The sequence below is a fragment of the Ahaetulla prasina genome, chromosome 2 (assembly GCF_028640845.1).
Source record: "Ahaetulla prasina isolate Xishuangbanna chromosome 2, ASM2864084v1, whole genome shotgun sequence".
NCBI lineage: Eukaryota > Metazoa > Chordata > Lepidosauria > Squamata > Colubridae > Ahaetulla > Ahaetulla prasina.
In genome coordinates this window covers 162673018-162699229 of record NC_080540.1, presented here as the reverse complement: position 1 = coordinate 162699229, position 26212 = coordinate 162673018, and the positions used below count along the sequence as shown (strand labels likewise).

Here is a 26212-nt window from a genome sequence, read left to right as displayed (position 1 = left end):
GTGACAAACCCATAGTAAATATGGAATGGGGTCATCTGTTTCTGATCTGGGAGTAAGAAAATAAAATTGACCCTAGAAGGCAGTTTTTGTTCAGTTTATGGTTAATTAGGAATTCAACTAAAACCATGTTTAATTGTGAATTCAATTTAAAAAAGGAGAGAGAACAATGATTTCAGGAATTTAAACTCCTCCCTTTTTTTTCTTTTTCTATTATTCAACAAGAAAGAACAGGACAATAAAAGTACATCCTACCCTTGTTTCCCAAACCAAATCTTTCCAGTCATCATCATAACATAGATCCATGACTTATGAATTCCAATATATACATTTTTTTCACTTTGGGGTTTTTTTCTGAACAAAAGTTTGCTACTATTACTCCAGCAAAATTTGGGCTGCACCACTACCTTTTCCAAAGTATTTGGTTTTTAAAACAATGGAATTACAAATAGCAATCTCTGACCACAACCACTGGGAAATTCTTTAGGAAAAGGGAATAAAGGTCTTGGGATCAGTTCCCCACTCAGCCACAACTTTTATGAGATTCCTTTTTTTTTTTAGAGCTACAAATAAGTAAATAAGGGTAGAGACCAAGCAAGCAACTGGACCTCTGCATTTCATTAATCTATTTATGAAAAGATAGATTAAAGAAAAAGATCTGTGTGAAGTCCCTTCTGGATATTGAAAGTCGGTTTGTTATAAGCAAAAGACTCTGAATTCACTTCTGGTCCATAAATGAAGAAGAATATGTTATGGGAGATGATAAAATGTTCCAGATTAAACCCTACAAATTGAATTTACATCTGGCTTTGCTTTGGACTTTTTGGATAGGAACTATATGCAAACAATATCGTACTCTAGAATGGCTCTTGTGCAAAACTGGTGAAGCATTTGTCTTTTGAATGTCCCATGTGACTTTCCTTGTCCTAAGATGAATCTCCAACTCCCTGTTAGATGTAATTTGCCCTTCATGTGACCCCTTCATAGAAATCGATTGACAGTCTTAGTCCAATAGATCAGTGAAACCTATGAAGCAGCTGGTTCTGTTTGTTTGTTTGTTTGTCTGTTTCATCCTGGATGCATTTACTGGCCTCTAACCGGGAGTGAGTGAAACAGGGGGAAAATGTCTTAAGAGAAGTTACATGTAAACTGTTTATTTAAAACTGATGATTTCAAACTTGTAGAGGGGAGAGCAAAGAAAATTTAAGATGCCTGGAATTAAGGCAGTTTTCTTGGTCCAGATTCAATGAGATGCTATGTTATTCAACATGGGTAGCCTTGATTTAGCCACTGCTCCATCTTATTTGCAAATTGTAAACAAAATGGCTATTTTGCCCTTGTGGGTAAAGATCAATTGTTGGCCAAGATTAAACCCAGATTTCATTTTAATAGTCACTCCTCAGGAGTAAGCCTACTTGAGTTTTACTTTCAAGTAGGTACACAAAGGACGCACCCCATGTATGGCACTCGGACAACATTTAGGAGGGAGATAAAAACAGCTGGCATATGTGGGGGTGGGGGATATATTAGTTGTCTGAAGCTGAACATATCACTGGGTGAGCTCTTAGGATCAATGGGAGGGAGGATTAATTTGAATGGGGTCAAGTATATTTACATTGCAGATTTAAACTGCTTTCCAGCCCAATACCTCAAACTTAAGGGACCTTGGAACTGATGCTCTTTGTAGCAGCTAATTATCTCTAACAAAGAATTTATGGCAGCCACTCCACAACAGTATCTAAGGTTCTTGGGAAACATTGATCATTAAATCACTTTCAAGCTGTTTAAAATTGGCTATGGAAGTGGACCAATTCTCTGAATGGATGTTAAGCATCGAATGCCTCGGCCTCGACTGTGAAGCCATACAATATCATTCAGGTTCACCTGGAAGCAAGTGTCCAGGTATTTACAGGGGCTCCGCTTAGTGCCAGATTTAAGATGCTGCAATCCTTCTGGATTTACCAAAGAGGCCTTAAATCTCCTTCATTTCAGTTTAGCACATCCCATCCGTCTCTTCCACTGAAAAAGATTGTTGTTTTTTAAAAAAATGATTTACCTGCTCCTTTTCTGGATTTATTCCCCTGTATGTTTACAACCCAAGCAATTGGGGGAGGGGGCAGTGTTACGGAATCTATTTGAAGCACTAAAATCACTTTTAAATCATGTGAGATGACTAGCAGCCATGGTTATTTTATCCATCGAATCCTGAAGATATCTTTGGCAGCAGATGCACTGAATTCTTTTTAACACACACACACAGATGATAGATTAGATAAGATAGATAGATAGATAGATAGATAGATAGATAGATAGATAGATAGATAGATAGATAGATAGATAGAGCAGTAATTTATACCTAATTTCAAGTGGATTTCAGTGCTGTGTGGCTAAATTTGGTCTGCGTTTTCCTTTGTGAGTTTAAAATACCACATCCCCATATGATTTATTTATATGGTGCATGGTATATATACTCCAAGGCTGTTTCTCCCCAGCCTAACCTCCCCTGCTTTCATCCCATGTAGGTCTTCAGCAAGGCAAGTTCGTCTCTGTTTCTGAGGCAAAGCTGGGATGTTGAAGAAGATGAGAAAGGAGGAGTGCTTTGGAGGCCAGTCCTGTTAAATTCAGCAGGAGTTATTTTGCTGCTTAAACCTCCACTGGGACTGTTTATTCCTGAAAAATCATTTAAGCAGTGGGACAATTCAGTAGAAATACAAGCTCCCTTTTTGTCTGAAGGCTACTCCTTAATTTTACGGAATCTTAGAATATGCAAATCTGCCATCAGTGATAGATTTTACCTTTACCCACCTTAACCTTTCAAATTGGTAAGAGAGGTGTGAATTTTTAGGTATGGGTATGGCAAAGAATGGGAAGAGTTCTTTCTCTTTATAGCTATTAGCTAAAATAATGGCTAGGAGGCAGAAGTTCACCTAAAGGTCTGCAGAGCATCAGTTTCAGTAAAGCTGTCCTTTCCAAGCAAAATCAAAATGTGGCTGGTATTGGTAAACATTTTTGGCAGAATCTGAGGGAGAACTGACATCAGCTTTCAGCAGCAAATTGCCATCTTAAAAGAGGAAAGCAAACTCTAAATCAAAGAGAGACCAAAGAGGAAACAGTATTAAAAGGAGAATGAATCTATCAGCCACCAAAATGAACCCTGTGTGAATTAGCAGGTTGGGCAGTGGGAAGAACATTTAAGTATCTCCAAACAGACCTGATTCAATTACAAAAATATCACAAAGTTAGCAGTCATTGTTTTCCCCATCTGTGCATGCTACATGTCAGGAGGAAGACAAGGCTTACAGGCGAGATCAAAATTGGAGAATTGAGAATGGCTTTTGTATCATCTAGGAGGAACATAGACAAGCTGGTCCTTTAATAAGCTTCAGGAATGCAGCTAAACCCAGAGAGAAGAATGGGATTTGTTTAGGAAGGCAAAGAAAGCAGTGGGATAGGGGTGTTGTAGGAACCTGGTAATGGAGGTTGTGAAAGACCATCCTCTCTCTCTCTCTCTCTCTCTCTCTCTCCCTCTCCCTCCCCCTCCCTCCCTCCTCTTTCAAGTTCTGCCCCACACCTTAAATCAAAAGAGGTCAAGAAGAATTCGCACTGACTAACTGATTTAAAAGAATTTTAAAAACCTAAAACCAAGAAAAACAACCAACCTGTCTCTGAAATCTATACACACAAGGAGGGGCGGGTGGGGGGGGGAGAAACTTGATCAAACCATCAAGGAGAGAAGGCTGGTTGCCCTAGCCATAAGATCACAGCCCTACGCTGTACTTGATAAAGGCCAGGATGGGGAGAGAGGATGGCCTTTCACAACCTCCATTACCAGGTTCCTACAACAATTGGCTCCTTTCGTGGAAACTGACTCAAAAGAAAAAAAATCTCCTGGAAGAAATGTTCCCCACATCTGCCAGGAAGCTAAGCCAGACCACCGGGTGATTCCAGGAGACATTTTCTACATAGAACCTCCTAGCTAGGGATGAGTTTTTCTACCAATTCTCCCAAGAATCCTTGGCAGTAAGCGGCTTAGAAGCCTGCCTATTTCAGTCACTTGGACTGAAGGCTCACCTGTGGGAAGACACAGAGCCCATGGGAAGGAAGCCCATTAGATTCTAATGAAATGTCCTTCTTTGACACTTATCAGACTTTTGCTTTATAGGGCGTTGAGAGAGCAATGGAACAAATAAGGGCTGCGGTGTGGCTCAGGCTGTTAGACAGCCTGTTATTAAACACAGCTGCTTGCAATTACTGCAGGCTCGAGTCCCACCAGGCCCAAGGTTGACTCAGCCTTCCATCCTTTATAAGGTAGATAAAATGAGGACCCAGATTGTTGGGGGGGGCAATAAGTTGACTTTGTATATAAATATACAAATAGAATGAGACTTACACAATGTAAGCTGCCCTGAGTCTTCGGAGAAGGGCGGGATATAAATATAAAAAAACCATAGATCCATAATTTCAAAGAAAAAGGCAGCAGAGCCTTTCATGCATCTCGTCTCTTTGCAAAAGATCACACCATGCAACAATGTCCCCTCTCCAGTCCCAATATGCTAGGAAAGGGGTATCAAAGCCCTTTCACCACCTCAGGCGGAACTTTTTCTCTTCTCCATTCAGCTGTCATTCATTAAAATAAATACATTCATTACTGTACTAAAATGTAGTTAATCCGGCTTTTCTACTTCCAAAGGGCTCTAAATGATGGTAAGCTTCTGCAGAGGAATCAACCCTATGAGATCAAGCTTATTTAGAATCAGAGTGGAAAGGATATTGGATGTTCATATTGCAAAGTGGGATGTGGTAGATTTTTTTTTATTTATTGGATTTATATATCAGACTTATATCCCATCTGCGCAAGTCAAGAAGATATATATGTGATGCTCCTGCCTTACTTTTCTCCACAACAACCTACAAGGTGGGCTGAGCTAGGGAGACTGACTGGCCCAAAGCTGATTTTCATGCTTAAGGGAAGACTACAACTCACAGTCTCTTAGTTTTTAAATCCTGCACCGTAATCTTTATACCGAATTGGCTCTCTGCTACTAGATAATATCACGATCACAGGTGAGTAGCATATAGATGGTCTTCCATAGATGCCATTCCCAATGGCCGAGGTTTATAGGCTTTGTAGTGGAGCAACAACTCTGGAGGGCCAAGTATTCCCCATTAATAATTAACTGATGAAGCTGGATTCTAATTCCTGATCGGACCAACCAGCAAATCCAATGGTTAAGATAATGGGAGCTGCAGTCCGAGAACATCTGAGGAATGACAGGTTGCCCACCACTTCTGACAGGTGCAGCTTGTATGATAAATGGGCACATCCCAGATGGGCTGGAGTGATGAAGCTAAGGCAGATCTCTCTGCCAGCATATCCCCAAAATGCTGACACAATACTCACAGGTTAGGGCCTTTATCACCCACTAGAAGTCAGCTGCACCTGAGCTCTGTTGCACACTCAATCACATACCTATATAAATAATCTTTTACAAATGGATACTTCTATCCTATGGAGACATCACCAATAAGGGTGCACATGGGTTATCATTGCAGCACAATTCTATGAACTAACACATTGGGAGGAGGATTTGTGTGCATATCCAACTGCACAAAGATCGACTGTCTACACAGATATACCAAATAATAATAATGTAACACCATACAATATTAAGGAACTAAAGACCTATCTAATTTAACAAAAAATCCGGGATGTAAGCAGACAAATTATATTACCACCATCCTCTAGTGTATCATCTTGCAGAGGCAACCATTGTAGCATTAACAATAACAACAACTACAATACCCTAAGAGTATTTCAATCCCTTAAAGTCCCCCCACCAAAAAAAAAAGGAGGATGACTTTTGGGGCAATTAAGTCCCTCCCCTAGCTTAGTGCGGCTCATTTCTGAACCCGGGCTTTTTCCTGAACCGAAATCGGGGAACAGTAAGTGTGATCGGGACATACAATCCGCAAACACACATATACACACACGAAAATGATTGGAAAGATCGTTTCATTTCTAACTTTCTTGTTAAAGCTCAGGAGCAGACTGACACACACACCCCTGTAAGAGGATATCCCAGGAAGCATTTTAAGGCGGTTGCCAATCCCAGCAAGCTATAGAAAACGGACCCTCCACCATGGAGGCGCGAACGTTTTTCTTTTCTTTCTTTCGGTTTCTTTGGACCGGCGGGTCGGGCGCGCAACCTAACAGAAGCCTCCGAGATCCTGGGGCCGATCCGCCCAACAAGTTCAGCGGCCCAACCGAAGCGCTTTTGCCGCTCAGCTCAGTTCCACCGACCTTCATCGGTTTCCCATGTCAGGAAATTCGCCAGGACGCAATCGGGGCTTTTCCAAAGGCTGGAGAAGCCGAGGCGGTTTCACTCTCTGGCGGCTGTGCCTCTATATCCCACTTTGGGATCCGGGAGGTAGCAGTTGTGGGACCGTTGAGTGAAAGCGCTTAGTGGGTTCCAGTGAAAGAGAAGGACTGGCGGCCCCAGATCCCGTCGGGAAGCTGGTGGCGCACGAAGTCACCAAAGACCCTTTTTTTTACTCGCTATGGGTTGGGAAGGCTGAACAACTTCTTTCCCAGGGCGCAGAGATACACAGGCCCGCCCCCCCAGGACACGACCTGTCTTTTGGAGAGCTATCCGGGTGTCCATTCCCCGAGTGAGATATTTATTTGGTTGTTGTTTTTTTCATTTATTCATTTTTTTCCCCCGACCCAATTTAGGAACGAAGCCCCGAGCCCAACTCGAAGGTTTCCAAAGAAAAGAGAAGGGTTTCTACCGCCCTGGGAGAATAAACCAATCTTTTCCCAGGGTCCTGCTGTAGGTCTTGGGGCATGTTTGGGGTGAGGCTGTGGACGGGGCTGGAGGGAAGAAGCCAAACCAGGCGCCATCTTAAATCAGCTTTTTCCCCCATTTAGGGCGACCTTCTTCTACAAGTTCCTTCTGGGCCTGATCGCCCGTTTTCATTCATCTTTCTCTCTCACTGTCTTTGTGCATGGGGGTGGGGTGATTTAAACTCACGTTTACTCAGCGAAGGGCAAAAGGGGAGTGAAAAACCATTTCACCCAATTCCAAAAACTCAGGCGATCTACGATTAACTTAAAACCTTACTGGTTAAACCGAACAGTGAAACATGTAAGCCAGGCATAGTTGAGAGTTTAGCCCCTGAACTCGGCGTTGCTTTTTTTAGATACAGGAGTGCACCGGTCAACCTTTGTGTTATCTGGTCACCAGATCAAATATGTACGTATCAGGCAGGGAGGAAGGGGTGAGTGGAAAGAGTGTGGTGCGTTTAGGCTTTATTAGATCACATTGGTTTAATAGATCATATTTAGTGGACATTTTTTAAAAAAAAAAATCTTTTCTTTTACCCTTTAAAAACAAAAACAAACCTGGTGACACTGCTTTAAATCTCAAGAATACAACCCAGTCACCTTTAAAGGCCGCCTGGTGTTTAATTTCTGACTGAATCTTTGGTCTTTAATCTGAAAACAGTAGAACAACTGTAGAATGGAAGATTTCTTATTGCTCCTGATTTACAGAGCAACCTTCTTCTATGCTGGAAAGGGAACCTGGTCAGCTCTTGTTCTCCACTCCTCTCTTTCATGCCACTGACCACTTCTACTTCTGGAGACCAACTCTAGCAGGCAACTCTAGAAACCTGCTGAGTCTCCTCCTTCAATCTCAGAGCGTAAAATACCCCCTGCCTTCATCTTCTTCCTTATGCCCGGGAACAGCTTCTGTCCTCAACCCAGCAAGAAGTCAGGTGACTCTTGTTTCCTCTTAAGTGCAAAGGCTGCTGGGGGTGGGGTGGGGGACCTATACAATGCCTAGCCTTCTGCAGAATTAAAGGGACTAAGTGGGTGACCTGACAGTTTGGAGGGGAGCTTTCAGATAGGTTCCTTTTGAAAGATGTCCCTGGCCGGGCTGAGAAAATGTACCAAAAGCCAAAGAGCACCTTATATCGGCACTCATGGTTTAAGTATGATGCTTCCTGATGCCGGGATATTTCCGCCTTTTTCACTAGTATGCAGTGGTCGGTGGGGTGTCTTCCCTTGGAGTTTTCAGTTGGGAGGGGCTGATCTAGACATATCACAATAGGAGTCTTTTGTTAGGAGGCATGCAGTTATTTATTTTCAATTAATGCACACATTTCATTCCAAGGTCACTCATTTCTCTTATGCGTTAAGTGCTATATAGAAGGGTGCGAACTGTGGCCATGCTGTGCCAAATCCTCCTTGTATTCCAGGAGTCCCAAGTCGGAGGGTGTGAACAAAGCCAAAGCCAACCCTTTCTAAAAACCAGACATCTGGGATAATCAGATTAATCATCTTTAGGATATCAGTCTCAAATAATCAAACAGTAACCAATTTCTCCTTATAGGTGGGTCCCAAGGCCAGATTTCTCTGAAGAGAAAGCTGGAAGGAAAGGAGAAGCGGGGAATCCTAACTGCACCCAGGTAGGAGTGAACAAATTTTGCAGCTTTAAATTCATGGCATTCTTTTAACATCTATGTATGATGCTATTCACAGCTACAGAGGGAAAATAAAGGATGCACCCCAGATTTGAATGCTACAAGGGGCTGTAAACCACGCTCTTCTAGATACATATATCTACAGGAAAAAAATCCAAACCAGATAAATAGCAAAAGTAGCGAGCTTCTCTGCCCTAAAAGGCTCAAATGGCCACATTTTCCTACTAAATCATTCTCCTTGGTGCCAGCCAAATCAGCTCTGACTTGTTTGGAGCAATATGTGCTTCAAAAGTCTGACTCTAAATTTACTCAGGAAGGAAAGTTTCTTGTCTGAAATCTGCATCCTGGAGCACCAAAATGGTTTGTCCCAGGAAAACTGATTTTCTACTAAAAGATTCAGAAGGGACTCTCCTAGAAATGTGGAGGAGGTTTTCACGGGTACCTGGACTGCAAAAAGGGCTGTGAAAATGTCACCCTGCCTCACTGCCTAACCATTTACAAATAAATGCATTAGTAAGTTTAGCTAATATTCCAAACCAGGAGGAGGATTATTGGCATCCCTCCCTGAGTAGCAAAGTTCTCCTTCTACACTTGTGAACTTTTACACAAGAATCGCATTGACCTGCTGCTCCAAAGAACAGTCACTCCAAGATGGTGTCAACAATCAACTTTTCAAAGCAATCCTCCTCCTCCTCCTCCTCCTCCTCCTCCTCCTCCTTTGTTTTGCAGTCCGAATTTGGGGTTGTGTGACCCAGCTGGGAATGGAGTAAGTAAACAGGTTTTCATGGGGTTCCTTTGAATATTGCACATAGAATCAAGACTGTGTGTGTTTGTGTGTGTGTTAGGGTTATGAAAAAGTGAAGGCTCTGAAAAAAGACCCAGACCCCTTAATGGCATATATGACACTTTGAGGGGGGGGGGGGACTTGCAGAATGACAAGCCTTTTTATGGGTTCAGGAGAGGGTGAAAGAACCATAGTTTGTTGGGATGCTTTTATGGGTCAAGGCCTGGTTTGGTGAAAAACTCAGAGCAACAGCCTTGCAAGACTCCTCCATCCTTTTTTTTATTTTTATTTTGCGAGGCCGGGAAGGAAGCCTTGTTAGAAGGAACCAAAGTCCCTTTCTCTAAGTGAGGGTCAGCAGCACTCTCCCTTTTCACTCACACACGCAGGCTCACAATATACAATACATACCAGCACAGGAGTGTTCTCAGTGCAGGGTTTCTCTTCGTATTTTGTGGTTCTACTCTTTACTGCCTCCGCACGCTGTAGATTTTCAGGGAAGCTGAGCCCTATTTTAATGTTAGGCAGATGGGGGCTGGAAAGGCACAGAAGGTCCCGCCTCTAGGCTTCACCTACGTAGATGGGTAAAAGGCCAAGCCATTGAGAGCCAATAGGGAAGGACTATTGGAGTTAGGGAACCCTTGCTCAGATGGTGGGTGATGGAGGTGATCAGCACTTGCCTGCAAGATAAGGCGGAAAGCCTGCTTAGGAACAGACAGGGAAAAGGAGCTGGGGGTGGTAGGATAAAATAAAATGTGAACTGCGCTTTGTCCCATCATTGAGGTAATATTTGGCTGTTAGTGACCAATGGAGAGGGAATCCCATATTTTTTTTTTCATTTTTGGCTGCTGTGGCTCAGGAGGTCTTGAATCCAGCATTTTATCCATCACTCTTCTTAATCTACAATGATCTTACCTCCAAAATCAACGGGGTCCCATTTTATGGCTGATCTCAGTTGGGTCAAGAATTTTGTCAGCTTTTAAGGAACTGCAGCAAGCCTGGGGCCTTTGGTAGGACTCCTACCAACCAGGGTGCCTTTCAGAGCTCTCCAGCCATAGGGCAAAAGGTATTGTGCCTCGCCTGCCAAACTCCCTTATTTATATAGATCCAGCATCATCCCCCTCCCCTTACATCCAAAATCAGAATTTCCCATCAAATGGGAAGCAGGAACTAACTCACCTACACCAATTAAGCACCTCTGAAGCCTTCTAAGCCAGACAAAGATGTGTTGACTTCCCTTCCTAGAAAAGGAAAAATGTTGGCGAAGAGTGTGGCAGGTAGTTCCCAGGACAAACAATAGCTCCACTTTAGTCTTCCTGGGAAACACCGGCCAGGTCAAGAAAAGGTAAAATTCTCGGCAGAAAGCCAGCTATAAAATCAAGGAAGGACCAAGACCAACATTCAGGGAAGAGGTGGGATTATCAACTCAACCCAGTCAGGCAGAATAATAGTTATTGGTTAGTGACTCTATGAGATGGTAGGAGAGACTTGTAGAAATCCAGGTGACTGGGTGTTAAGAATAAACCAACCCATCTGGGAAAGCTTCAGGATATCCATACCCATCCTGGTGACCTGCAGCCATGGTGGGCTTTAAGGACTTAGAATTCTCAAGAAACCCACCTTTGAGCTGGAAGTCATAAAAGTGTTGTGCAACATATATTTGGAAGGGTGAGGCTGAAGAAGCAGTTCTACAGATTGTAGGAAATGTGAGCTAGAAAAAGTTGCATTCACATTCAGGGGCTTCTCGCCTTTTCCCTCCTCCAGGTTGCCTTGTTGCTGCCTGTGGCAGGAGCGAGAGAAGGGGGGGGGGGAAATCTCACACTGTTCATAATTTACAGGCTTATAACATTTATGAACAAGTGTCCAGAGTGCAGTGAGAAATAAATGATTCCTTTTCTCCAGTGATCCTGGGACTTGAGATCACCCAATAAAATGGTTCCATGGTAGTTTCAGAAAATTATGAGTCACATGTGGGGGGTTATCATTTACTTTAGCGAACTGAGAGAGGGCCACTAGTTTAGAGGAGCATCGAAAAGGAGGAGCTAAGTTCATGGAGATATTTAGCAGGGGCTATTGACCTATTGCATTTCCTTGTTCAGAAGTTGTCTATCCCAGAGTGAGTGAGGCATGCTTGGAATGGAAGCAAAACAACATATTTCATCCCCAAACATCACTTTCCTGTTAGCCAGGAGTATATAGTTGGCTTGAGAATTGAAGGTGCCTTTGTCCGAGTTAGATTTGGGTTAGATGACTGTGGAAGGATGTCCTTGCACTAGCTCAAGCTCTCAAGAGGAAGAGTTTCCTTGTTCCCTCTGATCCACTTGGGATCAAATCTTGCATTGCAGGGTGTGCCCCAATTTTTACTTAAGTACCGAGGGCTGAGAATTGGGTGTATAATACACAACATTGCCGTCTAGTAGTCTCCCCCTAACTTTTCTGTGAGTTAAATCATAAGTCTCTTTATCCCCGGTTCATTTAAAAAAAAAGAGGGGGAGGGTTATTATTGTGCCTGTAAGGATTTGACTGTCAAACAGTAACTGTTCCTTTTTTCCTTTTATTTTATTTTTTTTACTTTAAGTACATTAATACCCCTCCTATAGCAAATAAATAAGAAAGGGGAAACTGAAAACTTATCCTGTCATTGTAAATAGTAATAATGGCAACAATAAAAACTCTGTGTGTATTTACATACCCAGTTCCATACGTTGCAGAAATAGGTATGTATCTAGCTGTGTATGAATGCATGTAAAAGCAGATGCAGGAGCTTTATAAAGGAAATATTACTCTCTCTTTTGGTTACAGCTGCATTTGACTTGCTAGTATTGCCCTGATTCTTTCTTTATAGAACAGAAGCGGAAGGTAGTTTTCCATCCAAAAAAGTAATTTGTGTCAACTGAAGTGCTACTGTACATGAATGCCTATAATATATGCCTATATATATATAGTGTTAAATTTATATTTACTGACAAATATATATATATACAAAAAAACCACACACACACATGTATATATACAGAAGACACAAAACAACAAAGGCCAACAATTTTGCCAGAAATCAGTGCCATCAACATAAAAGCTATTTATTGGCTGTTTGCTAGGAAATACTACTCTTTCAGTAAAGTCCCAAAATGTTTGGTTTGGTACCTTGCCCATCAAAATAAATCAAGGCGACAGATTAGGAAGTACATAAAACTATATCTCTAGATAATGATATACGAGACCACAATAAATATAAGTTACATGTTGAAGCTGCTGGCAGTTATGGTTGGAAACCCGTAACTCATTCATTTAACCCTGGCGGAATGTTTGTCTTTTAATTACAATTAAACAGTGCACTTGAATATTTTCCCTTCCCCCCACCCCACCCCCAAACTGTACGAAGAGAAAGAAACAGGAGGGGGAAGGGAGAGATAACTAGCAAAGCAAGGAGTCTAGAGCAGGAGCTTTAGAGGGGAGTTATCAAACTCCTGGGACATTCTTTGCTTAAGAAGCTAAACTATGTTAGTATGATTTTTTTTTTTAAAAAGGGGGCGGGTGTATTGTCTTACTTTTTTCTCTCTCTTAAAACACAAGTCCTACCCAACCAGACAAACCCTCTTCAGTTTCCCAGCCTCTCCTTTTGAAAGAGTTCTTTTCCTAAACAACATCAGAAGTGGGTGGAATTTGGAGATCCAAAGGAATCCCTGATGGCTTTTTCTGGACAGGAAGTTTCTTTAAGCCCTCTCCATCACCTTCAAGGAAAGAAGAAGGGGTCTCCCATGGGCTGCTTTCCCAGGATGGAGGTCCCCATTTGGCTTCCCCCCTCAAGCCTCTTGTGTCCTATGGAGACCTGATCAAGGAAATGAAGGGAGATGACTTGAAAAAGTTTTGCCACGGAGCCTGGGCACTCACTCTGTGACGTTTTTTAAAACACTCCAGAAATATTTCTACAGGCCAGGGCTGCTGTTTTTTAACTCCACCTCCCCCCCACGCCCCATCCCTGGGGGTAAAAAAAATGAAATAAAAGAAATTGGGGGAGGGAGGTAAAAGTACTGAACAACCTGAGCTACCTACCAGGAGACAGGAAGGAGAGAGTCTTGGGTGCCGTGGTCACGCGTGCCCAGATAAGAAAACGGAAGCTTCGGATGTAGATCCTGCCACAGTGTGAAGAAAACCTCGCCAATACAACGGAGCTGGAGGCCCAAAAGTACAGCCATCAAGCGAACCGCTGGCCTGCAAGGGTTCCCTCATTTGGCAGCCAATGGCCAGAAGCTTCCAATCCGGATTGTTTAGGAAGGTCTCCCTCCTGCCCAGCTTCGACTACCAGAGGGACGCCTGGACCAGCTCAGAAAACCGGCTTCCCAGATCTGGTTGCCTTCGTCCAAAGGAGGGACTGCCTCTTGCCCGCAGCAGAAACCCCAAAGCGTCTTGGCGCACCCTAACCAACTTCCGCTTTGCCTCTTGGCATTAAACTGTACACATATATATCTATTTCTTTTCTTTGAGTCAAACCTACGAATGACAGATGAAGCTGCTTATCTGGTGAAGTTCTCACCACCACCACCACCCAAAAAAAAAAAAAAAAATAGGCAAGCGACTTACTTGACGTTGGAAACTTTGTCCTCCCCTGGACTAGCCTGCTATAGGAACCTTTTCAAGTTACGGGAAGGAGGGGAAACAAAGTAGGCAAGGCTTGGCCGAGACTTCACCCTGCGTGCTTTTCTCTGGAGTTATTTTGGTGACAGCACCGACCGATAAAGCGCATTGAATCTGCCCGAAGCCCAACTCTCTCCCCGCTTCCCTCCCCTCCCCTCCCCTCCCCGCGCGCCTCCCCACTCGGCTCTATTACGATGGAAAATTTCTTTACAAAGAGCCGAAACAGGGGCCGTGCCTTTAAGTTTGTCTAAGGCGCGTTGAGAGGTACACGTTGAGAGACTTTGCGCGGGTCACCGGGGGCTCAGAGGTCAGCCTGAGCCTAAGAATAAAACTGCCGGCCTAGAAAAGTTGTCCTCTGAATGAACCCACTTTTTCCCCCCTTTTCCCCCTTCGAACTTCAATGAAGTACCTTTCAGGCTCTCGACATGGAAGCTGAGAAGAGAGAAAGAGGGAGATGGGAAAAATGGTGGGATGGAGATCTGGATCTCTTAACATTCTCTTCTTTTTCTTTTCTCTACAAAACACCCCCCCCCAATTCCACACCTCTTCTCGGCTTGCGTTTATAATCATAATCTATGTTGGAGGGGGGGAGAAATTATGTCATGGCCAAGTCTAAAGGCTAAATTAGATTATTAATGATAAATATTAAAAAAAACAAAAGAATCTGATTGCAGAAAGGCAGATGAAAGAGTGAAAGCAAACTTCAGGAGGAAAATAAATAAATAATCCAGGAGAGGCTGGGGGAAGGGATAGAGCACTATAAATATTACGGCAGCCACATATTTAAATAAGAGGTTTACTGGAAGGTTTTTTTTTAAAAAAAATGAATATGCAGACTATAGAGTTGCAAATGTGATCGATGATTCCCCCTTGTTTCCCAACCCCTCCCTCCTTCCCAGGCTTCCTAGGCAGACACAGAATGCTCCCAATACAAAGTCCCTCCATATTCAGAAACTGATCTTGATCACAAGGTATCAAAGTGTGTTGTGCATACGTGTGTGTGAGAAAGAAGAATGTTAAAACAAACCATCTAGTGCAATACAGGCACATCCATATTATAGACAGAACACTTATTAGTTTAAGTATGGAATATCAGTGCGGGTGTGTGTGAGAGTGTCAGAGGGTTGTGTTTTTCTTGCAAAACGATGACCTTTCATTTTTACCATGAAAAACTATTTAGAACTTTGGATTTTTTTTTAATCCCTTTATTTTTATCCCTTATTTTACAGAGAGCCTATGTATGAAAAGTGTGTATTTAGGTTGATAAAACCTTTGGGGAAAACTGAGTTTGCTTGTCTTCTTACAGCAATAGATCAAAAATAGTATATTTGAATAAATGATTCTTTTTTTTAACTGGGAAGCTGATAAACCTACACACTTGATGTATTAAATATGTAGCTGAAGTCTTATGCACAGTAAACCTTGGCTGTGTTCAGTGGCATTTCCTCAAAAGTTAGTCTGCACAGGATTGCAGTCTGAATGCTTATCTATTTTCCCCTCTTGATCTATAAAATAAGGTGGACAAACAGGCCTGATAGTGTGATAAGGAAACATTTTAATTTATCATTCCCATACATTCAACACATGTCTGTATTCTTTACTGGGAATAGTAAAAAAAATGATGCCATAGGTTTTCGCCTGGCTGCTCATCTCTTCAACATTCATCAGATGGATTGAAAAAGTAACAGGCTTGAACTGTCATCCTCTTCAGCTAGACCTCAAGTTTCTTTGCGAAGTGGTTTGTAAATGAATCTGGATGATTATTACTAGATTTAATTATGCCCCATTTAAAAACCACAAAAGTTCTACATTAACCTGAATGGAATGGCTGAATAATCTGAATATGTCTGTCAGTCATTTCCTGGGTGTTCCATAGGCCTTGGATGCGAAACTGATTTTCTTTATCACCATCAGAAGGCTACAGTAACGTGCCCTTCAAAAATCATTTTCCCTAAACTTTCAAACCCCTATATCAGCTGAAATGTATATATATATTGTTGTCTGACTATCAATGCTATAGATAGCCCACAATTTTGCACATAATTTAAAGGTAACAATATATACAAATAAATTGATTCGTCTGCTCTTGCAACCTAACTAAATTCTGCTTTCAAATTATTAAAAGATTTACCCAATGCAAGTAAAGATCCTGGCACTACTATCTAAAAGAAGAGTTGAAAAGCATAATTTGATCACCTACTTATTTTCCATTTTCAGGGCCTGCTGATCAATAGGATAATCAGTGCACTTAAAAAGGCACTTGCTAAAGTATCTATCTTATCTATCTACAATCACAGTAGAACTATTCCTTGTGCAAACACATCTGTGCTACATTTTTTCCTAGTCACCCTTTCTGCTTCCCCTCAGAAAGTAAACATCTCCAGATTCTCTACAGCACTACTCTTTCTCTCTAATATCTCCAATATATGCTAGCAACTTAGTTAAAGTACAATAACAAGGGGTAAATTTGAGCTAAAGTTGTTTACAGACAGCAAAGGAAGGCAATTAACTCGATAACATGATTAAACCAAGGGTAAGAGGCTCATGTACCTATAAAATTTTAAAAGACACATTTTTTTAAAAAAAGTAATGCACACACACATCCAGAATCAGTTGAATCTATTTCTAATCAAACACACGTGTATCCCTCCAGGGCAAAGATTGCCTGGTAAAGTGTGGGTTCAAAGACAGTGCCCATCTTGTGATGTCACAGAGTAGAAGGGGTGCAAGTCACAATTCCTAAAATCAATGGCAAGATTGACAATTTAGCTTCCATGGCCCTAGACAGCTTTTTTTTTAAAAAAAAACAACAACAACACCCCCACACCTAACTACGGAAAGTTCTTCAAACTTAGCTGAGAAAGGGTGTTTTTACTCAAGTAATTCTGCCTCTGCCTATTCTCCCAGCGTTTTATTTTTAAAAGCAGACAAAAAAGCAAAATAACTCACCAAACATTCCAGAGTCAAGTCTGTGTCACACTCACTTTTGTTTTGTTTTGTTTTATTGAACAAGGGGACTTTCACATATACACTTAAAACTCATTTATTGCAGGTTTACAATGATCATGTAAAATTAGTCCAAAAACACAAGAACCACGACGAAAAGCCAAAAAAAAAAAAAATCTACCCACTGATTCCCCCACCCCTTCAATTCGCTGTCTAGCTTGCTCTCCTTATCTCTTGCTGCTCACATTGAACTAACCAGACATTTATTAGTTTCTACTAGCTCGTGTGTGCCATCCCCCATTTTTGTAAAAAAAAAAAAATCTTTCTCCACATTTATACAAGAAGAAAGAAAAGGAGGAGGGGGAGGGAAGCCTTCAATGGTCCTCTTTTTTTTTTGTTCTCCATGTGTAAACTCAGAGAGCAAAATAATTACATTCTTTCCTTGCCTGTATAATTATTAGCATATGCCCCGATTTTTCATCTAAAACAGAACATTTAGTTCCCCAACCCAACACACGCACACTTATATACATACATACATACATCCCCATGCAGACACATCCGCATACACAGCCCATCCTTCCATTCTCTTTCCTTTTTTAAAAAATAAATAAAACCCTGAAAATGGTGATTAAAAAACCCCCCCAACAGGTATGCCACCTAGCCTCTCATGCTAATAATACATGCACCTAAAAGCTTGAGATCGTCAATAGACCTCATTCTTTTGTGTATGTGTATGTATGTGTGTTTCTCTCTCTCTCTTTCTCTCTCTCCTAAATATATATACACGCACGGAAAACTACGATGAAAAAAACCCCCCAAAATATATAGATATATATTAGATTCTATAAATAATCAGAGTCAATTTGCATGGGGCATTTTTTTTTGTTGTTGTTGGTTGGTTGGTTTGTTTATAACCTTGTAATATCCTCTGCTCGTGGTTCCTGAGCTGAGCTCTGCGAATGATCTTCGCCAGCAACCGCGTTGGAAGAAGAAGCGGGCAGGGAGCCGGCTGAGGAATTGGCCGGAGCCGTGGATCTCACTTTGGTATTGGGCAGTCGGTGGTCTTTTTTCCATTTCATCCGCCGGTTCTGAAACCAGATCTTGATCTGTCTCTCCGAGAGACATAAGGAATGGGCAATCTCGATGCGCCTCCGCCTCGTCAGGTATCTGTTATAGTGGAACTCCTTTTCTAATTCCAAGACCTGCTGACGGGTGTAGGCAGTCCGGGACCGCTTGGGCTCGCCTCCATTGTAATTAGGATTCACTGGAGAAAACAAACAAACAAGCCAAACCAAACCAAAGATTCGCATGGATGCAAGAAAGCGGGGGAATTGGGGGGGGGGGAGAGAGAAAAGAGCCGGCGAGATCTCCGGTGGCTCAGGGCGCCGAAAGAGAGAGGGGGGGGGAGCGAGATCGAAAGAGGGAGAAAAAGGGAAAGGGGGGGAGCCATCCGCCTACTGGGTTATAAAGAACCCAAGACTTTTTTGCTCCTAAGAAGAAGGGGGTTTCCTTGGCTTGGGAAGAGCCTGAATTATTTATGCACCCCTCTCCAAGCCTTTGGAGTTTCACACATACATAACAGAACGAACCACATGGCTGGGGCTGCCCAGACTAGCTCGGCTATAAAATTTATGGTGGGTGTAATTACCCGCTCGGAGTCGTAAATCCAGCTCAATTGTGCTAACCCAAAGACTCTCGTCGAAGGCAAAGGAGGAGACGGGGGGAAAAGGGGAGAGAGGGAGGGAGAGGGAGCCTGAGAGCTTGGTGGGAAGTGGGGGGGGGGCGCAAACACACACACACACACCCCTACACACGCATCTGAAAGAAAAGGAGCAGAGGAGGAAAAGTTGCCTACCAGTACTGACGTGGATTTTTTTCATCCATGGGTAGACTATGGGTTGCTTAGAGGCCGTGCTGCTGGGATGCTCGGGGTTTTGCTGGTTGCAAGCTGGAGGGGCTGGGGAAGGAGAGGTAGCCGCACTGGAGAGAGCCGTTTGGTCACAGAGCTGCTGCGCTTTCTCGGGGAGATGGTGGCCTCCGGGCGTCTGTCCATGGCCCCGTGGATGCGCGGAGGGGTTGCCGGGACCTTGAAGGCTGGCACAGCTGTACTGGCGCTCGGGGTAGCTGGGTCGCTGTGGAGGAGGAGGAGGAGGTGGTGGTGGTGGTGGTGGAGGTGGAGGGTACAATTCCTGGTGATGATGCTGGAAACTGGACTCCCTAGTCCGACTGTAATATTCCGGACTGTGGTCTGGGATGTAATTATTTTGCGAATATTCTTCGCATGGAGGAAATTTCGGATCGATGTAGTTAGAGTCCATCAAATACGAGCTCATGATCATTAATTTCTGGAGTGGAAAATAATTTTTCTCGCTTTGTCGTTTTTCTGCTCCATAAAACCCTCCTACTAGCTGGCGACCCCGTAAAGTTACTTTCACCATGTGACTCGTTGCGCCAATCACGCCAGCCGCGCTAGTCCCCGGATAAGGAACCAAAAGCTTATTCAAAGTGTATCCAATTTGTGTGCGCGCGCGCGCGAGTGTGTGTATGTGTGTGTACACGAGCGTGTGCGTGTGATCTTCTTGTTTGGTCGGTGGTCTTCCCCCCCACACACAGCCCCCCACCCAATTCCGAGCAGAAGGGAATTGGGGGGGAGGGTAAATAATGCAGGCAACCAGAAATGGCTCTTCTCTTATCTTCTTTGCCTTTCCTTCTTTTCTTAAAGGACCACGTCAAGTCAGGGAGATGGTAGAAATAAACTCCATCATTTTTGGCAAGAAAGATGGGAATGTAGGAAAAGCTTCTTCCCATTAGGTTTTCCCCGCCCCCAGCCCTAACCCACCCACCGCCTTTCAGGTACCCAAGCAAACCCTTTTCTTGTACACAACCAAGAATGGAGTGAATCTCGCTTAGGAGAAAACACCCAAGATCTCTTTTTGCAGCGCAGAGAGAGGACGCGCGCTCAAAATTGCTCTGCTTGTTTCACCTTAAAAGAAAATCGGGAGGGGGGAGAGGGTGTTGCCTCCGCCTCCCTCCCCTCTTCCCCAGAACTCAGCTAGTATAATTGTCTGCAGAAGCGCCCCCTCCGCCCCTCCCCATAGACCACAAGCTCCCTTCAAGACGCTCGGGCTGAAAAGTAGGAAGAAGTTCAAGATTTGCATGTCAATGATTTGTGGGCAAAAGCGGGGGGGGGAGGGGGGAGAGACAAAGAAGTCAGCTTACCTGCGAGGGCGGGGGCGGTTGGGAGAGGAGCAGGGGCAAATGCAAATCACCTTTGCGTCATTTGGAGTGTTCTAGGAATGATCATTAACCTTTGCTTAAGGGCGATCTGAGGAGTTGCAAGAAGAGCTGGAAACTAAAAGCGGAGGAAGTTCTAGGCAGCCATTGGGGCAGGTCCATTACCCATCCGAGGGTGGGAAGGGAGAATGAGAAGGTGACAGTAAGGAGAAACACGCAGATAGAGGCTCTCTTCATTTAGATCCGGACTTCGTTCAGTCAAAGGTTATAGTGGTTTCATAATTGGGGGGGGGACACATGTGCACACCCTACACCCATCTGGACTGAATGTAAGACAGAAGGGTGATAATTGTGCCCCATCCCCATACAAGAGGTAGGCATGACACCCGCCCCCCCCAACCAATAGAAAAGTATAGGGCCTTAATTCAGAACATCTGGTTTCCTTATGGAAATAGGAGTGGACAGAATATATGCCCAGATGCCAATATAAACAGACCCCTGGGTAGGCTAAAGAAGTTGATCTGAAGCAAACATTTTAAAGTGTTCATTTATTGCAGTTAAGGGCTTTATCTATAGCCTACATGAAGAAGAAGGGGGCACTGAGAGTTGGATTAATCCCTTGTATTGCTTGATAACAATTATAGTTGAAAATCATAGCTTGCAGGGCATTGCAATATTTTACTTGATAACAATAAAAGTGACACATAAAGTTAACTGTTTATGTTTTATTTATTAGACTAAATGTGCCAGCGGTGTCGGAGGCTCTGGGCTGGTTGTAGCAGTTTTTATGGGGCTGTAAAACGCCATAAATCAGTCACTTGAAATGGTTAGGTCTCTCTCTCTCTCTCTCTCTCTCTCTCTCTCTCTCTCTCTCTCTCTCTCTCTCTCTCTCTTTCTCTCCCTTTTCCTCTCATGCATGTTCTCTCTCTGACAAGGGCTTGTGCAAGCATGTGTTTACAATGCTGACTGTTTCTTCTTTCCAAGAAAAGTAATAATTGTGGTTTTTATGATCAGGAGAACTATTTACCTTTCTTTTTGTTTTAACTATTTATTCATCATCTAGTTATGAGACTCCATTAGATCTATCAAAATTATACACACACAAAAATATACATGCATCACCCACCCACCCCAAACACTTGAGATTTTTAATTACATCAGCAAGTAAGAGGAAATCAAAGAAAACAGAACATTAGCAAGCTTTTTGCATCATCCATATATTCCCCTAGAGACGAATTTGCAATAGAGGTGCTCACACAAATTCGATTCTACAGGGTATATATAAACGACTGATGAGTTTGTCCTTTATGGGACTAGAAAAACCTGAGAAATATACTCCTCCTCTTTCCCAATTATTTATCTATCTATCTATCTATCTATCTATCTATCTATCTATCTATCTATTTCTTTCTTTCTTTCTTTCTTTCTTTTTTCTTTTTCTTTCAGAACAGGTGTACAGAGTTCCAAAAAAGCTTTTTCATAAATTAAACTCTTTCTAGCTATGCACAGTTTTGGTAGATTTTAGCAAGATGGAATCCATTCACTTTGGTAATTAGGCCTAAGAAAGTGATTTCTAATTGGACTACAGTTTATATTTATTGCATTTGGACATTAAAAAAAGAGTACATCCAATAATTACTTAGTAAAGCCCACCCAGCCCTGTTCCTTTAGTGAGTGCTTCTCATGTGCAGTATTAAAGGGGAAAATACAGTATGGGATATTATTCTACTCATCTATGGGTATCTAATCCTTCATTTGAATGGTTATTTACTGATTAACTGTGGAAGAAGAAAAGAAGGTTGAAGCTGGTCTTACATTCCTGAGGGAGAAAGTTATTTATTATTGTATAGAGTATATATCATTCTATTCTATTCTGGTTTATGAGTATGAACTGAATTAAATTGAAATTCTATTCTATTCTATTCTATTCTATTCTATTCTATTCTATTCTTGAAAAAGTATTAGTCTTGAATCACCTTATTATAAATATGCCTTCCTCAGCCTGGAGTCCTCCAGATCAATTGATGGCTGGCAGCAGATACGAGTGATGTAGTCCAACATAGTGTAAAAGGCAGAAGAGAAATATTGTGAGATTAACTCAGCAGTGCACCAAATCCCATTGATTCAGATAACCGTCCACAGGAAAGGAATTCTGATACATGCTTGGATAGAAACAATTTGGTCTAATGTATCTGTTGCTATGTGTGACAAGAAAAAAAAAGAAAGAAAAAGAAATTGGGAAATGGGGTGGGCTCTTTTGCCTTAAAAATCATGGCATAGAAGTTAAATTAAATACATGTCAACTGAGGGGAAACATTTCTGATTTTGCAATTACTATTAATGCCGGAGGGTTTTTTTAAATGTCTTTTTTAATCTCTCTTTTTTTTTTCTGAGAAAGAGAACCCTAGTATTCTTGCTGCTGGTAGTGATGGTATTGTTACTCCTAGCTCTGGTATTACCACCAGCTGCAGCAAGCAGCATTTACAGCTGTTTCTTCTGAACTTTGCATATCTCAGGGCTCTTATCACAGGCATTTATCTTCCTAGTGCATTTTACCCCACTGCATTCACAGGGAGATCAGGAAATCTCTTGCCTTGCCTCCTTTTGATAAATGTTAGCAGAATCCAACCTGATGGCAAGGAAAGGGATAGAAGAAGTTTGAGCTTTAAGCACCTCTCAGTACTAAGGTTCAAGAACCTCAGGGGCTGTTCTGGGATAAGGAAGAACTCTTGAATGAACCTGTTTGGCAGGCACTGCAAGATCATGCTAGCAATTTTGGAACTTAGATGAACTTTTTTAACTATGTAGAAAATTCAGTGGCAGGATATCACCCAATTTTCGTAGGAGTGCTTGGAAGTCCAAAGCCAATCCGAATTTAGTGAATGAGTGAGTATACTTGCTTAGCTGAGCCAACCATTTGATGATGAGGATGATTTTCAAAATTTATTTATTTTGCAACCCAATTATGATGGCTTGGTTTCTTTCTTTGGGTCAATTTATTCCCTTTCCTCTTCATATTTTAACTTACTTACATACTTTTTAAGAAATGATTTTTTCTCTCCTGAGTTATTACCCCCATCCCAACACACACACCCCGCCCCCCCAAAAAAACCCTCAGTGTGTTTGCTTAGCTTGATTCCTTTAGGGTTTGGGAACTTTTCCTCTTATTGTCCCCATCAAACAAGGCTCCAAAACCCTGTGGGGGAAAAAACAAAACCATAGTGGAGCACAAACCTCTTTTGTTTCTATTTAGCATCTTTCTCTCCTTAGCCTCACTTTCTGCTAACCGGCAAAAAAAAAAAAAAAAGTGGGAGACACACATTATTTCTGTAATAATTACTCTTGATCAGCAATTGCAAAAAGAAATAGAACTTCTCGGGGGAAATAATTCCTGATTCTTAATACCTATCCAAAGCAGGGAATCGGGTTGGAAAAACATGTATCTTTTTGCTCCCCATTTCCACGACTATTTCTGAGTACAAAGCGTCCCTTTGACAGTACGGAAGAAAAATAAGTGCCCATTGTCCCTGCGGATTCATTGTGCAAGCTATTACCATACTGACCGCTTGGTAACCCACACCTCTAGCCATTTACAATCTGTGCATCTTGGATCCACCCTCCCCGGCAAATAAATAAATAAATATAAGCATCCCCACCCCACCCCCCAAATGCAGTATTAAGCCACAGAGGGTTTGTTATTTCCCTGTTTAGCGATCCCAATAAATATTAAATGAATAATCCCCCATCACACAAAGCTTTATCGTGCTAGCCATATACTCTTTAATGTTAGGTATAACCAAGGCCATTCCCTAGCCGAACAACGTGTACACACAGATACACAGTCATACAGGCACAGGAGCTTTTTTTTTTTTTTTTAAACTGCATCTCAAAGCTGTTATTTCCAGACACCTCGAAAAGATCTAAGAATATAATTCAACTTCCAGATTACACGCTTTTCCATGCACCAGAAATTACATTTTTTCCTACACATGAACAAAACATTTCATATCTCTGATCAGTGACTTGCACTCTCTTTTTTTTTTTTTTGGCTCAAAAGATTGTTCACTGGCTAGATGGGAAGTTGCGTGTGCAAATGGTAAGAAAAAGGTTTTTGGGAAATGGGGAGAGGAAGATCAGTTTTACAGAGCAGAATTCTTTATGGCACATTATTTGAATATCAAATAAATAATCCTATTTTCATTAAAAAACAAACAAACCACAAATTAGTAGGTATGAAAAAAAAAAAAAAAATCTTTCCATATTGGCCCTTCTTCCTCCTCCCCCTTTCTCTTGCTCCCCACAATGTCAGGAGGTAGGGCTAATTTATGCAAAGAAATATGCAAATGTTTAATTGATTTTTTTTCCCCTTAAATCTCTTGTCACTAAAAAAAATGAGTTGGAGTGAAATGATTTGAATAACCAGAGCATGTCACTAGACAGTAAAACTCACATAGTCCCCATCTTTTAAGCCCTATTTCAGTCTCATTTGTGTATTTATTTTCTCTATTATTAAAACATTAAAATTAGAAAGAAAGAAAGAAAGGGAAGAGGGAAGCATATTTATGCAAACCATTTTCTCATTTTCTCATCCTGTCTTCCACCAGTATCCCATCCCCACTGTGTTCACCCCTCCCTCCCTCCCTCCCTCTCCCAGGAATTCAATTTTCTTCAAATCTCGTTGAAAGTGGCTTTTTAAAAAGTGGGCGCATTTTAATATTGCTTAGACAGCGTGACCTGAATTTCACCTCCCCTGTTTGACTTGATCCAATAGGTCACTGCCAAGGAGTTATTGATGGGGAACCTCCATTGAAATTTGTCTCCTCGCAAATGGCCTTTAGATCTTCTAGCGAGTTCAATAACTAGTTATAATGTAGAAGGGAAAAAATGAAGCCCAAAGGCAAACTAATATGATGTTTCATTTTTATGCTGGAGAAATTGTTGGTTTTTCTTTTTCCTTTTCTACCCCTCCAACCAACTCATCCCCACCACCACCACCTTCAAAACAACTATCACAACAACAGCAGTCTTCCTCCCCTTCGCTCTATCTCTTTCGCTTATCAGTCATATTCAAATCTATATTCCAGCCTTTCATTTAAATATTTATTTATGGTTTGAAAGGGAACTGATTCAGACGCTCCAATTCGTGAAACCCTTCAAAGCACATTTTATTCCACCCGAGCAGGAATGAGGTTTGCTTCAATTTGTCCTTAATTCTTTTAAAGCATAATAGCAAACCATAGACTTAATGTAATTAAGGAGAAGGCTAAACTCTCCGCCAACATGCCAGGATTTAGTTCTGAGTAGAAAGGTACAAAATTGATAGCACTGTTAACTGTTCTTCCTTCCTTCTTTAATTTCTCTCTCTTATTTTAAAGGTAAAGCTGGTGAACCATCTCAAATGTTATATTAATGGAAATGTTTTTTGTGGGGAAAGGGCAGGAGGTACGTAAAGGAAGCTTGTTTTACTTTGCACAGCAGTACTAGGAAGGAAGTCCTATTTGAGTAGATGGTATTTGTTCCCTGGTAAGGTTGGATCCCTACTAGATTGTAATTTCCCCACTCTCTGTGTGTATATATATATATTGATGAGATTAGTTAATCTACTATTAAACCAATTCCCCTTTTGCTGAGAATTCTCTGTGACTTGGGTTGGAAATATTTGGCCCTTGGAAAGGTGAAAATATATTTGCTTTCTTTTCCAGCTCTGATAATCCAGCATTGGTAGTTGCTAATGTTTTGGACTAGTGATAATTGGAGAATGAAAACTTGGTAATATTCTGTCTTTCCTTTCGTCCTTTTTTTTTTTTTTTTTAGTACTGAGATAAAGACTCCAAAATCTTGCTGGGGAAAAACACAGGGGTTTCTCCCCATAAATACCACTGATGCCTATCTTATCACCCTGTGGCAGAATTTTCAGAGAGGCCTATAACAACAAAGGGCCCTTGGGAAAGATACACACAGAGAGAGAGGGAGGGAGGGAACTTTGGGATTGTCTAATAAGTATCTGAAATAAACTAGCTTTCCTTTAAAAACAGAGATCTGTTTTAGATTGCTTTTTCTGCCTTGACCACAGTGGAAAAATCTTGCTGAATAAATTAGTTCATCATGACTCAGAACATCTTTTGTCATTTG

The 26212-nt window shown here is 41.9% G+C and overlaps 3 protein-coding genes across 4 annotated transcripts in view; all 3 read right to left on the bottom strand.

Moving 5' to 3' along the window:
* LOC131190833 (homeobox protein Hox-D3a-like) overlaps positions 1 to 26212 on the bottom strand; it is a 178392-nt gene that overhangs the window by 110260 nt on the left and 41920 nt on the right. The window lies entirely within an intron of this gene.
* Positions 1 to 26212, bottom strand: part of HOXC5 (homeobox C5) — a 79909-nt gene that overhangs the window by 30832 nt on the left and 22865 nt on the right. The gene's annotated exons all lie outside the window — the stretch shown is intronic.
* Positions 15398 to 22038, bottom strand: HOXC4 (homeobox C4). Its single transcript, XM_058168273.1, has 2 exons — positions 18702 to 22038; positions 15398 to 18110 (listed from the first exon to the last, which is right to left on the bottom strand). Exons 1-2 carry the CDS (start codon positions 19282 to 19284, stop codon positions 17755 to 17757), a joined length of 939 nt encoding a protein of 312 aa, XP_058024256.1. The 5' UTR covers positions 19285 to 22038; the 3' UTR covers positions 15398 to 17754.

Excerpts from the sequence above, each read along its gene's own strand:
- HOXC4 (XM_058168273.1), bottom strand. The coding sequence starts at position 19,284 with ATGGTGAAAGTAACTTTACGGGGTCGCCAGCTAGTAGGAGGGTTTTAT. Across the intron at positions 18,111-18,701 it reads AAAAATCCACGTCAGTACTG|TGAATCCTAATTACAATGGA; the intron begins GTAGGCAACTTT and ends TGTTTTCTCCAG.